This window comes from Gopherus flavomarginatus, chromosome 2 (genome assembly GCF_025201925.1).
Source record: "Gopherus flavomarginatus isolate rGopFla2 chromosome 2, rGopFla2.mat.asm, whole genome shotgun sequence".
Lineage (NCBI taxonomy): Eukaryota > Metazoa > Chordata > Testudines > Testudinidae > Gopherus > Gopherus flavomarginatus.
Window position 1 is genome coordinate 261,042,505 of NC_066618.1, and position 15,661 is coordinate 261,058,165.

At 44.3% G+C, this 15,661-nt stretch overlaps 1 protein-coding gene across 11 annotated transcripts in view; it reads left to right on the forward strand.

Annotated features, from left to right (window-relative positions):
• VPS13B (vacuolar protein sorting 13 homolog B) overlaps positions 1–15,661 on the forward strand; it is a 913,516-nt gene that overhangs the window by 323,589 nt on the left and 574,266 nt on the right. The window contains exon 20 of one of the 11 annotated variants that reach the window (XM_050940458.1): positions 1,934–2,090. The exons of the other annotated variants lie outside the window; for them this stretch is intronic. Coding sequence (XP_050796415.1) covers positions 1,934–2,013 — 80 coding nt within the window. The 3' untranslated portion in view covers positions 2,014–2,090. Of the gene's footprint in view, positions 1–1,933; positions 2,091–15,661 lie in introns of those variants that run through there. 11 annotated transcript variants of the gene reach the window in all.

Here is a 15,661-nt window from a genome sequence, read left to right on the forward strand (position 1 = left end):
TGGAATACTGTAAATTCTAGCAGAAGTTAGTTTTTTTAAGTTACAACAATGATGTTTTATACATTTTTCAGTTTGAATTTAGATGTATGTCTTTATGTTGTTAAAAATAGTAAAATCTCAATGAACTGCTTAAAGTACCTTTTAAAATATTTTTGACACGACAAGTAAGAAAGAATGCTTATATACTGTAGTGAATAAAGACCATTCACATTTGTGGTTTGGGCACAAATGCGTAAAAATTATACCCATCTATCTTATTACATTTCCTCTCCTATCCCTGAGGACTTCGCTATGTATTTTATCTACAATTGTTGCCAGTTTTCTATCATGTTCCCACTGGGCTTTTGGTGCAAAAAACCTTATCCTCTCGATGACAGAGCTTGCCCGAATGATTTCATGCTCTTAGCATTTTTGTTCATAGGAATTAGGAGCAAAATGTAACTACAGCTGAACATAGCATCTATTTTTGTAATTTTGAAGTTTAGACTCTGTTATTGGAACTAAATGAAGAGATGCAGGTGTTCTCCAGTTCAAGTCCTTTGGGATTTTTTGATGGTAGATGCTTGAAAAGAAAATGCATATGTTTCCAGAGTAAAACAGCAGCTGTGGACAAGGATTTATGTTTTTCTCAGAACTTTGGGATTTCAAATGTTACATTTAATCACATGCACAGAAAGGAGTGCAAATGTTAAAGATGTTACATATAAAACTACGGATCTGATCTCTTTACCATACCAACTAGTTGTGGGAATACAGGAACAAAGTGATCTTTTAATCTTAATATCAACAATTTCAAAAGGATTATGATAGTTGCCAGGACTCACTCTTTTGAGAACTCTGCAGTTGCAGCACAGAACATTTTTATCCTCTTAATTACTTTTAAAATATAATTTATTCTCATTATTTTGCCGTTAAAAAAATCCTGGTACCAGGTAATATATGTTTCTGAAAGCACAATGTTTTGTTAGAATGAGGTAAATTAGGTTTCAAGCACTTAGATATTCTATGATGAGTTCCATTAACTATTGCCTGTAGTTTTCAAAATTGGGTTGATAACAACAGTTAAAATACTTGGAGTGTGAGGCTAAAATTAGAAAAGTTCCCAAGTTACAAACCTTGCCAAGTGAATGTTTTACTGGTAATGAGTGTACTGTCAGATCTGTATATTTTAAGAATTTGAGATTTGTTAGTAAATGAAAAGTGCTGTCTGCAAACACGTCATCCATGAGGAGTAATCTTAATATATCTCATGTGTATAGTTTTTGAAAGTGGTGATTTTCTGTGTCTTAATTGTTCCTTCCTCATAAAAAAGTGACTTGCATAATGTGAGTAAACTTGATTACAAAACCTTTGAACACAGAACAATATAACTTTTTAGTAATGATATGTGACCCTAAATCACCAAAATGCTTATGTTCTTTAGTCAGGGCCTACAGCTGGCCTGTTTCTCTGCTTGCTTAACCTCCAGGCAGTCTAATGAGCACAGGTAGGCCCAAATTGAGCCTCCTGATTGGTATAACAGCCTGATTGGCTGAGGGGATCCACAGACTTGCTTTGAAGGCCAGCAGCAGGGTGCTGTCTGCTCAAAGTATTTCCCAGCAGCAGCACTTGGTTCCAGCCCTGCTCCTACCTTCCCTGACTCTGGATTTGACCTTTGGCTCCAATTCCTGTCTCTGACTATGGCTTGACCTTTGGCTCTGGCATCTACCTTCTGACACTGGTTCCGACCCTCAGCTCCTTTTTCTTGGCACCTGGCTTCTGCTCCCACCATTAGGCAGGACTGTCCACATCCCACTGCCTAATAGTTTGAGCAGCCTAAATGGAACCAATGAGGGGGAAAAGGGCCTTCTTTCCCACTGACATGGATCCCACCAAGACAAACGCCTCCCTGTTGGATATAGTGGGTGCTGTACACAATCTGTATACTCCGCAGGTGCAGAATGTGCCTCTTCAGGTGCAAGCTGCAGCTCCAACTTCATCTCCCTGCAAACCAAAGATTCCACTGCCAGGTGAGTACAATGGTGACTGAAGCAAATTCAATGGATTCCTGAGTCAATGTCAGCTTCTGTTGACACCATGGGCATTTCCCACCAATCAAGCCTGAGTAGGACTTATCATCAGTTTGGTAATGGGTAGACTCTGGCCTGGACTTTCCCACTCCTGGAGAAATCGAACCCACTCTAGGCTAGTATGCAAGCCATGGTGCCAATTTTCAATGATCCAAACCACACATGCACAGTACAGACTGAGCTCCAAGCATTGTGACAGAGGTGCCAATCAATATCCAAATAGCCATGGAATTTCAGAGCCTGGTAACAGATACCAAGTGGAATGAGGCTGACAGCGTTACTACCTCCAGCCTAGCCTCAGCAAAGAAATCAAGGATGAGCTGGCATGGGTGGAGTTCCCACCCGGCTTGGATAATTTAATTGAACCTGTGCATAAAGATTGATAGCTGTCTGACAGAGCAATGTGAAGAGCAAAGCTTAGCCTCCTGTGCCCCAGTGGTTTCTCTGGCCCCAGCTCTCCAGTCACCAGCTTTGTCCCTCTATATTGAGCCCATGCAAATTGACCAAACCCAGCCTTGCCTTTCAGATGCAGAGAAAAATGGACACCAAATGATGGGCTTATGCCTATACTGTGCAGAGCCTGGATACATCAAATCAGGCTGTCCTGAAAAGGTCCAACTTGCATCCCAGCTGGGAAACGCCAAGTCCCAGTCCCAACAGAGGAGTCTGGGCTGGGCTGGTATTCCTCCTGTTCCTCCAGTACACAACATCAATAAATGCCTGCTGGTACTATGGCAAAGGCTAACCAGAACCTGACACATCTCTGATTCCCCTTCCAACTTCAGCACCCCACTGTGATGGTTTTGATCACTGAGACCCCCTTGGGACTGTCATCTGACGTGCTGGAATTATCTCTGAGGCCATTTTCATTGCCAGCTTGGGACTCCAGAACACTGCCTTGTTTAGACAGACATGCTAGCCTGCTGCAGCACAGACCCACGTCTGGTCCACACCCCCAAAGTTGCGGACGTTAACAAAAAACTGCTCAGCAGGTTACCTGCCTCCAGCACTGAAACACCCACCTCCCAATGAGATCCAAATCCCAAATAAATCTGTTGTACTCTGTATAAAGCTCATACAGGGTAAACTCATATATTGTCCACCCTCTATAACACTGATAGAGAGAGATGCGCAGCTATTTGCTTCCCCAGGTATTAATCACTTACTCTGGGTTAATTAATAAACTAAAGTGATTTTATTAAGTATAAAAAGTAGGATTTAAGTGGTTTCAAGTAATAACAAACAGAACTAAGTAAGTCACCAAGCAAAATAAAGCAAAAACACGCAAGTCTACGCTTAAAACATTAGGAAACTGATTACAGATAATATTTCACCCTCAAAGATGTTTCAATAAGCTTCTTTCACAGGCTAGATTCCTTCCTAGTCTGAGCCCAATCCTTTCCCCTGCTACAGTGCTTGTTAGTTCCAGCTCAGGTGGTAACTAGGGGTTTTCTTATAATTAGCAATCCCCTTTGTTCTGTTCCACCCCCTTTTAGAGCTTTGGCACAAGGCGGGAATCTTTTGTCTCTCTGACGCCCCACCTCTCCTTCTGAATGGAAAAGCACCAGGCTTAAGATGGATTCCACCATTCTTCCTGGACTGGCTTACACGAACACCGGAAGGCTTGCAAGTAAACAGACATTTACAACTAATTGTTCTAGTCAGTGGGAGCCATCAAGATTCTAAACCATCATCAATGGCCCACACTTCGGATAATTACAATATTACCTCAGAGTTATACTTTATATTTCCAGCTTCAGATACAAAAATGATGCATACATACAAATAGGATGAACACACTCGGTAGATTATAGGCTTTGTAATGATACCTTACAAGAGACCTTTTCCATAAAGCATATACCAGTTACATTATATTCACACTTATAAGCATGTTTCCATAAAACATATGGAGTGCAACATCACACCCTCTATGACTGAAGTCCACAGGAAGCACTGGTGTATTTGAATGCCTCCAGTAATTTCATGGACTTGGACATTGTATGAGCTCATACTGTCCCCATCCACCATAACGCTCTCTGGACTTAGTGGAGTCTATTGACGAGTTGCTTCTCTCATCGTGCCTGGCTACACAACAGACTGTTCCTTTAGGTCATCACCCTCCAGGGTCATCGAGAAACCCTCTAATTCAGACTCATCCAAGGCCCTGCACTCTCCAGTTATGCTTGGCATGCTCTGGCTCACCACCCAACATCCTCATATCCGTTGGCCCGCAGGCACAGTACGTTTCAAGTCCCTGCACTGTTGACGTTCTTGTCTCCCAAAACTCAGATGTGGGCCAGAAGTCCTCTGCAACTTGGTCTGCCTTCTCTGAGAACCTGAGTCTGAGGCTGTTAGTTCACAAGAAATTTCAGCATCATCTGTGCTGCTTCTTACAATTTCAGCGATATCTGTTAAATACCAAGAATTTGTCAACATGTTCGTTAAGAAGAATACAGACACCTTGCTGCCCCTTCACAGTTATGACTGGCCCATTAACCTTCAGCTAGGAGCAGAGATCCCTTTCAGTCGCATCTACTGTCTCACTGAGAGTGTGCTATGGGTGCTCTGGAGCTACCTTTAAGAGGACTTTCATCCGTCAATCCATTCACATCTTCAGCTGGGGTGCAGATTTTCATTGTAAAGAAGGAGGATGGATCTCAGTGGCCCTATGTGGACTACAGGACACTAAACAAGATCACCATCCATAACTGGTACCCTTTTCCCCTCATCAATGAGGATTTTAAATGATTTTGCTCCACCAAACTCTTCACGAAATTGACATCCATGGAACATACAACTTCGTGAAGATTAGGAAGGGAGATGAGTGGAAGACTGCCTCCTGCCTTCCTTGACTCTGAGTAACCAAGTTCTGACCCTCAGCTCCAATTCCTGGCTCTGACTCTAACTTCAGTCTTGACTCTAGCTTTCGGACTCTTAACACTTTTCCTGACCTTCAGCTCCAATTCCTCACTCTGGCATCTGGCTTCTGACTCTGGTTCTGACCCTTAGCTTTTTATCCTGACTCCTGCTCTGACCACTAGACAAAACTACCCATGTCCCGGTCCCTCACAGTGCCTTGCTATATCTTGCAGACTAAAGATGCTTTTTTAGTACTATTGTATGTGTAAAAGAGTTATTTTCTTTGTTACTATGCACTTTCTCCATTTGCCAGCTCCCATAATGAAGTTGTAATGATCTGTTGTCATGGTACTTGTGATGTAACGAATTGAGCATTTAAATTTTTTTGCAGGTAGGAACAGCAGATGGGGATGCCAAAGAAAAAAGTTTAGTAATAAATATCCTTGCTAATTAGCAACAATGGTAGATTTATGTTTAAAATAATTTCTATTTGTAAGATTTAAAAGTCCTCTGTTTAGTTTATTTTATTAAGCTGTTTGTGCAATTGTAACAATAGCTACCTAAGAAATTAATGTATTTTGTGTCACAATTAAATAAATACTGAAGACTTTATCCAGCCCCACATCACCTTTACATCTGCCAGTTTATAAAGATCCTGCAATTTTCTTAGGCTATGAAATTTAGAAACCTGCTACTTGTACCGAGGGGGAAGTAATCCCTTTCTTGAGTACAGTCTGTTACTCTACTCACTATGATTGCATCCATCTCCTGGGAATAAAATCAGGGTGGGGTGTGCTGTTGTACTGTAACAACTAGATCAGTGTTACATCTAGTGAACTGCATAACCCCAGCAGTTGGTAAGGAAGATGATCTAATTCTATATAGGGAGTTGTATTGTACAGCAGGTAGGAAGTTCATTTCAGTGATCTGTCCTTTCCCACCAAATGGCACTGCAGTTTCCGGAAACATAGCTGTATTTTTTTTTCTTCTCCCTGTTTCTGCAGTGTCCTATTTTTCCCCTGGGTAAGACAGCCTGGTATGCAGCTTTTAGTGTTTTGTGTGACTTAGACAAACATGTATAATTTTTGCTAAATAAGTTCCTGAATTGTGTCAAATAAAATGGGAAAACTGCTTCTTTTTAACAAGAATAAAGAAAAAAATGAATATACTGTGTCAATGCAATTGTTATAGGGGCCGCTGGTAAAGACTCCTATAGGTTGTCTATCACTTTCCATTATTAAAAAAAACCCAAAAAAGTGTGCCTTTTTTTTTTTAGATGCACTAACATTTTTATTATTTGCAGCAGCATATTAAAATTTGGTTGAGGAAAACCCAGTGGCAAGAGAAATGTCTTTTCTTTGTGCCATTCTTTGAAAATAGCCATTTCTCTTACCTTGCTTGTATTGTTCAGGAAATATTTGGCAATAAGCCAAAATAATAACTAAACATAAATCTTTTAAGGTTGGATCCATGTGCTCAAGGTCCACCGCATTCATCTGAGAGTGGAATGATTTTACGAAGTAGAGACACGAGAGTTTTCTCTGGTAACAGATAAGATTTCCACTGGCATAAAGTGGTACAGTTCTGTTTGGCATGACCACACCTCCCTGGAGTGTTTCTACGTCAGTGTTTGCAGCATTAGTGAGATGAACCACCTCAGCTCATCATAACTGATGCAGAATCCATGTACCTATAGTATGTCAACTAAATTGTGAAACCCAAACTCATGGTGTAGCAGTGCAGCAAGACTAATATGCAGTGGTGTGATAATTTTGGAACTCTTAAATACTATGAACTCTGCAACTGAGAGGCACCTGGTTTGAATGTCTTCTGAAAGATGATACACATTGCTAGCTGAATTATATGCCTCTCTATCCGTCAACCAAAGGACAAACTCCTGCACCGGTTGGGGCACAAAAGTTGCTGACCTCTGTAAACTGATGTCACCGGCTTTGGAGATAATATTCAGACCCTTTCATTTTGGCTATTTCAGATGAGAGGATTGAAACACCATTAAACAAAACCACTTGTTCATTTGAAAGCTTATCATCAGGCTCACTTGCCAGAAGAACAGTCACAAAACATTTGGATTACTTAAATTTGTGCTTCAGACTACTGGCAATTTGCATTAGCATCAGCTACATGTTATTGTACTGTATTGAAAAATGGTAGACTCGTCTCGTTGATGCTGTGTATAGAATGAAACTGAAGAACTACAGTGTTTTTCTTATTTTGCCTATCATTTGCCACTGAAATAGCTTTCAGTTCTTCGAGTGCTTGCTCATATCAATTCCAATTAGGTGTGCGCGCACCGCGTGCATGATCATCGGAGAATTTTTACCTTAGCAGAACCCTGTGGTTCGGCTGTGGAGCCCCCTGGAGTGGTGCCTTCATGGCGCTGGATATATACCTCAGCCGACTCAGCGTCCACTCAGTTTCTTCTTGCCGTCCATGACGGTCGTTGGAACTGTGGAGCGCGGCATAGCTGTCTTCCACTCTCCCTAGCTTTGCCTACGGGTTTAGATAGTTGTTGTAGTTCTTGTAGTTATATAGTGATATAGTTGGTGTAGTATAGTAGTTTTGATGGTTTTAGAATTGGTTTGTAAATAAAGTTAGTGGGTTGGAAGGGGCTCTTTCCCCTTCCTCCCTGCATGCCTCCTGGGCTCATGCCCAAGGCTCCGAGGTTTAAGCTGTGCTCAGTCTGTTCAAAGCCTATGCCAATGGGAGACCCCCACGTCTCCTGTTTAAAGTGCCTTGGGGAGTCTCACCAGGCCGAAAAGTGTAAGATCTATAGGGCCTTCAGGCCTCGAACTAAAAAGGAGCGGGACTTTAGACTTAAGCAGCTCCTTCTGGAGATGGCCCTCAGCCCAGATCCTCCTTCGGCATGCCAGGTTCTGGCACCGAGTGCCTCGGTACGTAGTGCCCCAGCTGCACCTTTGAGTACTGCACCGCAGGGAAACTCTAATAGAGACTCACGGCACCGGTCCTTGTCGGCACCGTGTCCAGTGCAGGCACCTCGGCGCCATTCACTGTCCCTGGGACATAAGAGACCTTGCAAGCCGGACGGGGCTGCCTCTCGACAACAACATCAGGCGCCGGCACCCCATTTGTCAATTTCCGACTCGCGTCCGGCACCGGAGCGACCAAAGGTGTAAGCACCTTTATCGGCACCATTGACTCCGGTACTGAGGAAAGAGCCATTGAGTCCGGCGCGTACAGGCTCCCCAGGCCGCACTGTGTTTGAGCCGGACTTCCATTGACGCCAGAGACGTTTGCTACAGCAAGGGATCTCATTGCCCTTACAGAACCGGCACTGGCTCAGGCTCCGGCACTGTATCCTGCCCGTGTGATACAGTCTAAAGGCAAACCGGCCCTAATACGTCCACCAACTCCGAGCGTGAACACTCAGTACTGCTCCCAGTCTAGGAGCAGGTCCCGGCATTGCTCGCAGTCCCCGCGCCGTTCTCTATCACGGCACCGGTCGTACTCGCGGCCCAGACCTTACTCCCGGCACCGTTCTGCCTCAAGGCACCTCTCCGGACCTCAGTACTTCTCGGACTCCTGACACCGCTCCCGGCACCGGTCAGAGCGCCGATCCTATTCAAGGAGTCGCTCCCGGCACCGCTCCCGCAGGTGATCTTCATCGCGATCCAGGTCTGGACCCCAGTACCGACATGACCATCGGCACCGTTCTAGATCCCGGTACCACTCCCCAGCACTGCATTGGCACCGCTGCCCTGTGGTTTGACACCATTCTCAACAGAGTCGGCACAGGCACACTCTGCACTGCCCTGGCCCTCGTGCTCTGCCTCATACTCCTCGCAGTCGGACGGCGCATCCCACGTGGCCTATCCTGCACCAGACCAAGCAGAGGGTAACCTGGGTCAATGGCAGGATGAAGCTCAAGACCCTAGCCAGCAACTGCACAATGGTCCTTCTACGTCCCGAGGGAGTACTACTAAGCCCAAGGGGTACCATCCGCAGCCTCCCGATCAGCCCATTCAGAGCTCTGAGTACTGGAGGCCAACATCAGTCGACCCCCTCAAGGGGGTGTGGAGGCATCTGCACCCACCCCAACGCAGGCCCCAGACCCTGGCATAATGGATCCTGGGCATCAGGACCCCTCGCAGCTGGATCTACCACAAGATCAGTTAGCCCCTGTAGCCTCCTCCTCATCTTCTCCAGATGAGGCAGTGGCAGGGACGATGACCTCAGGTTCCCTTCCGATAGACCTACGTGCTCACCAAGATCTGCTACATTGGGTGGCACATGGACCTCCAAGCAGAGGAGATAATGGAGTTGGAGGACCTGGTGGTGGACATCCTTTCAGCTGATGCTCCATCACGAGTAGCATTACCCATTAGCCATATCATCCAGGCCAACGCCAAGACTATATGGCAGACCCCGGCCTCTATCCCACCTATGGCCAGAAGAGTAGAGAGAAAAAACTCTGTTCCCTCTAAGGAGTATGACTACCTGTATACTCACCCTCAGCCGTGTTCATTGATGGTGTCCTCAGTGAATGCAAGGGAGTGGCATGGTCAACAAGCTGCAGCATCCAAATCAAAGGACGCCAAGTGCCTCGATCTGTTTGGATGCAAAATTTACTCAGTGGGGGGCCTTTAGCTCAGAGTCGCAAACCAGCAAGCACTTCTGAGCCGTTATGATTATAACTTGTGGAGCTCCATGGGTAAATTCAAGGAGCTGATTCCATGAGAATCTAGGGATGAATTTGGAGGTTTAGTAGAAGAGGGCAAAAAGGTTGCTAGGACCTCCTTACAGGCCTCCTTTGACGTAGCTGACTCTGTGGCTAGCACCCTTGCGTCGGGCATCGCTGTGCGATGCTCCTCCTGGTTTCAGGTATCTGGCTTACCGCCAGAGTTGCAACAAACCCTGCGGGATCTACCATTTGATGGGAAGGGCCTATTCTTGGAGAAAATGAATTCTAGGTTACAGAGCCTAAAAGACTCCAGAACCATCATGTGCTCTCTGGGGATGGATGTCCCTGGTACCCAGCGCAAGCCTTTTAGACCACAGCCTCAAAGGTTCTACCCTCTCCCCATCGTCCAAGGCAGGACTTTTACAGGAGACGTGGTCGAGGCGGCAGAAAGAGATCCACCGTCCACCAGCCCAGTCAGAACCAAGGCCCTCCTAAACCATCATAGGAGCCTAGACAAAATTTTTGAAGGTGCGCCCAAGGACGGCGTACCACTCTCTATCCAGGATCCTTTTCCTCCATTTTGAGATCGTCTCTCCCATTTCCACCATGCTTGATCCCTTATAACTTCAGACCGATGGGTTCTTTGCACGATGTTTGATTCGCCCAGACATCATCCACTCCATCTTCCTGAGGTGGGGTTTCCCCAGGTCAACCTATTAGCCTCACGCAACAATCGGAAGTGCCAAGTGTTCTGTTCTCTACAGGGACATTCTCTGGGATCTCTATCGGACGCTTTCCTACTCCCATGGAAAGATCGGCTCTTCTACACATTCCTTCCATTCCCGCTAGTCCACAAGGTCCTGCTCAAGTTACGCAGGGACAAGGCACACGTGATTCTGGTCGCTCCAGCATGGCCCAGGCAGCACTGGTACACCACACTCCTGGAGCTATCGGTAGAGCCCCCAATCACACTCCCCCTGTGGCCAGACCTGATATCACAAGACCACAGTCGCCTCTATCATCCCGACCTGCAATCCCTTCACCTTACAGCGTGGGTGCTGCATGGCTAACTTGGTCAGAGTTACTCTGCTCTCAATCGGTGCAGCAAGTTCTATTAGGCAGTAGGAAACCCTCCGCTCGGGTTATGTATCTGGCCAAATGGAAGCGATTCTCCTGTTGGTGCAGGCAGTGTGCCATGCCTCCGTTATAGGCGTCAATTCCTTTCATCTTAGACTACCTCCTATTCCTGAAACAGCAAGGCCTGGCAACATCATCTCTCAGGGTGCACCTGGCAGCCATATTGGCTTTCCATCTGGGAGAATGTGCTTCCTTTGTCTTCTCCAACCTGATCATTGTTAGATTTCTGAAAGGTCTAGATTGTCTCTACCCACCAACACGACAACTGGTCTCAGCATGGGACCTAAACCTCGTCCTCTCTAGACACATGGGGCCCCCCTTTGAGCCGATGACCACCTGTTAGCTCCTTTATCCATCTTGGAAGACAGCCTTCCTTGTAGCCATCACTTCAGTGAGATGCGTATCTGAAATCAGAGCCCTCACATCTGAACCACCGTATACCTTCCTTCCCAAGGTGGTATCAGCTTTTCATGTGAACCAGGATATTTTCCTCCCGGTCTTTTATCCGAAGCCCCATGCCACTCGAAGTTCGTAGGGCCCTCACCTTTTATATCAAGTGCACAAAGCCATTTAGGAAAACAACCCAGCTTTTCGTTGCAGTGGCCAAATGGATGAAAGGCCTACCAGTCTCCTCACAGTGCATTTCCTCATGGATCACCTCTTGTATCCGCACTTGTTACAATTTGGCCGGTGTCCCAACCCCTCATCTCACAGCTCACTCCACGAGGGCCAAGGCCTCATCGGCCGATTTCCTAGCTCACATTCTGATTCAGGAGATCTGTAGAGCTGCGGTTTGGTCATCTGTACATACCTTCACCTCTCACTATGCATTAGTCCAGCAGTCTAGAGATGACGCTGCATTTGGTTCAGCGGTTCTACACTCAGCGATAGCTCACTCCATCCCCACTGCCTAGGTAAGGCTTGGGAGCCACCTAATTGGAATCGATATGAGCAAGCACTCGAAGAAAATACGGTTACTCACCTTTGTAAGTGTTGTCGTCGAGATGTGTTGCTCATATCCATTCCAAACCTGCCCTCCTTCCCCACTGTCAGAGTAGCCGGCAAGAAGGAACTGAGGGGGTGCTGGGTTGGCTGCGGTATATATCCAGTGCCATGAAGGCGCCACTCCAGGGGACTCCACAGCCGACCCAACCCAGCTGTTGCTAGGGTAAAAATTCTCTGACGATTGTGCACGCAGCGCATGCACACTTAATTGGAATGGATATGAGCAACACATCTCGAAGAACAACAGTTGCAAAGGAGAGTAATCGTCTTTTTCTACATCTGAGGGAAGAAGGGCTTAATATCTTCTCCAGCTTGGACAGGAGAAGAGCCTTCTTGTTGTGCATAAGATCACTGTCTGTCTCTTGGCATCTGATAAAATGCAATGTCATAAGATGACTATAGTTGCTGTGTAACTGGATGGTTTTGCTTTAATATTTGTTTTGCTCAAGTAGAAAGAAAGTCATGTTGAGTGATAAACTGCATCCTTAGCAATCAGGTCTTCCATAGATACTCTGTTCAATATGTCACCATCTCCTCTTTGAAGTGCTGCGTCCTTTAGGCTACTTGCTCTCTCAAAGGTTTCTGTTTTATAAAGTTTCTTATCTTGAGTGTTTTTCCTCAAGCAAATAATGTAAAAGGATCAATCACTGGAGGACACGATTGCTCTGATGGGTATAGAAGCAGGTGAACATGATGCTCTCTGATCAGGTTCAGAGTCTGTTTTATATCCTGGGTTCAATACAACTCTGATGTGCAAATTTGACTTGGTAGTGTATTTTTCAAAGCAACCCCTATGATAGAGTATTGGTGGCACATCATCTAAACAAGAAAACTCATCCAGTAGCTGTCAACACAATTAATCACTTCTGGCTGCTTCTTCCAGCATCACAGAATTGTGCACAACACTGGTGACTTTTGCATTTTTTTGGTTTCTTGACAAATAACACATATTTTCAAAGTTTGTGGAAAGTCATTTTCTTTTTGATGCAACCTTTAAGATGCTTACATCCTCCATGTTTTCAGATTTCGCATCTTCCCTGTAGAGGTAAAATTTCCAAAGTATATTGCTAACATTACCATCACTACTATCACCATTTTTCATTTTGTTTAAGTATACAAACTTGTGCTAACTTATATATAAATTAGATCTATCGGTTAGTATAAAAATGGCTATTTTTGCTTAGTGAGCACTTTGATTGAAGCCCATACGAAGCTGTGCATTGTGCATCTCTAACACTAATACTGACCTGTGCGTAAGGGTCACTGCGTTTAAAAGCTAGTTTCTAGCATATTTAAAAGGCTAGTACTGCATGCACAGGCAATTACAAATTTATAATCTTCTACCAGGCAGACTAGTTGTTGCATTGTATGTACAAAAGCTTACAAATGGCGAAGCATTACATTAAGAATTCACTTACATTTGTACCCACTGTGCAGTACAAACTGTGGGCATGCAATCTACTGCTACTGGTGCACAACCTTCAGTGTGAACTATTTGATCAGCAGATTTCAATTGAAAATGTGGAAAACGATTATCATTTGTGAGATACTTCGACAATTAAGAATGTGATGTGAAAACATTTCATGTTAGTATATTGCAAAATGTTGATATTTGCCATTTTTGCCACATGTTAAAGAGCTACATCATTTCTGAAGAAAAATTATTTGCCCATGCAAAACCAATAAAAATCTTTTAATACATTATTTAGTAGCTTTGATCAATAAACACCATAATAAGGTGTTGAAATTAACTGAAACAGTAAAAACTGTGGTTATAGTCATGTTGCAGTATTTTTGGAACTGTGCAAAAAAATGACACTTTCTCATTTTGGATTCCACTGTTTCACCTCACCTACAGGCTTACAGCACCATTTGGCAGCAACACATCATATGTCATCTAAATGCATATAAAATAAGCTTTTAAATGGTATATATGGGTATAAGCAGCAAAGAATCCTGTGGCACCTTATAGACTAACAGACGTTTTGGAGCATGAGCTTTCGTGGGTGAATACCCACTTCCTCAGATGCATGCATATATGGGTATGTGTAGGATGGGTACATTAAACTCCCAAAATATGGGTATTTCTGGAGAATTGCCATATACCTATGTGTAGTAGGGGGTTGGAGATAGTGTTACGCTGAGTTCCTCCCTAACCAGCAGTGCAAGTAGGCTGGTATTTATAGCCGGTACAGCATACTGGAAAGACACAGCAGCAGCCCCACAGGAGGAGAGGGCTGTGGGGTGGGGCTAGGGGTTCTGCTCCTTTCACCGCAAGGAGGGACAGCAGGGAAAGGAGCAGAATGCTGGCAGCTCTTCCGGCAGATTTACTTCCCCCAACCTCACTCCCCTTCTCCCTGTCGCAGGCAGGGGTACTGCTGTAGTATGAGGAAGGATGGAGACGCAACTCTGTGCCTGGAAGGGCAGGGGCGGGGCTGGGAGTTCTGCTACTTTCCCCGCTGCCCTTCCCAGCAGGGAAAAGAGCAGAACTCCCAGCCCTACTCTCTGCCCTTCCACAGAGCTGCATCTCCGTCTGTGTACCACAGCCCTGCCAGAGGAGAGGGCTAGGGGATGGGACTGGATGTGGGGAAGGACAGATAGAGCGTGGGGGCCCCAGGCTGGGAGTGGGGCAGTGAGAATTCACTTGAAGGGTCAGGTGGGAAGGTCACATGCCTACCTTAACTGGTGGCCCGCCCTGTATCGGTAAGACATGGATTTTACTTGCACCCCTGTCCCTAACCCATCTTCCTCTCCTCTGGATAACAGCTTTCCATTGACAACTAATGTAGTTAGTTTTGTAGCTGAAGTGGTAGAGGTCTGTGCTGCAGTGTTGGAGGTTTAGGGTTCAAACGCTGTTGATGATGCGTAATTTGGGAGGACTGTTAGTTGTACATAATAGAACTTATTTTCCTTTAAAAAGAGAAAAGCCTAGGAAATTTTGTACCAAAAATATGTTGTGTTGTTTAGGAGGTTTCAAAATTAAACATTTGAAAAATAGGAAATGCTAGATATAAGGTTACATGTGCAACTTTAATTCTGCCCCCTTGTGTATAAATATTACGATACAGTCCTTAATTATATGGTCACATATTATTGTTTTCTATAGGACTCCTGCCTCATTCAGTTCACTGGTTGGCAGAATTCAAGTTGCATAGGCACCATTAAATCTGGTGTCTGCTAATTGCAAGAGCTTGATTTAGCAACCTAAATAACAACTCTTAGGTGGTTTTTTTTGTATGTAATAAATTCTGTATGGGAGGCCAAACATAAGATTTTATTTCAGTAACAATATGGGCTAATACGTTTTTCTATAATATATTTGTATAAAGCAGCTTTCTCACTCAAGATACCTCAGAGCATTTTATTAAGCAAGGTGACTAGATGCTGCTTGTGCAGAAAGGTTTTGGAAACCTGATAGCCATTATACCCTCCAGAATTGGTGACACGCAGCTTTGGACACTAAAATCTGTTTTAATTGAGAGAGTATATGTTGGCCAAGATATCAGGATAGCTCCTACTCATTTTGAAAAATTGCCTTGGGATCTTTAACTTGCATCTGGGTGCTCACCAGAGATGGGTATAAAGGACCATGGCTGTTCACTTTCATGTAATGTTTAAAATTCTTCCAACTTTATAATTTAGTTAAATTGCTGCAACCATCCTTTTTTGGAGCCGACGCATATAATGTTGAATGAGAAAAATATTGCATTGAAAATAAATGCAATATGCATAAAACACAAATGTATTTCACATGTTGCTTATTTTTATGTTTTAGATTAATTATTCAATTTTCAAATGACACTGTTTTCTTCAAAAAGTGTAATAATAAATTAAATGTGAATATATTGTAACTGTTTTTTCTTTAAGGGTACTGTATTTTAATGCAGTGTAACCGTTATTAAATATTTCATATAAAGTTGTCATAAGTATG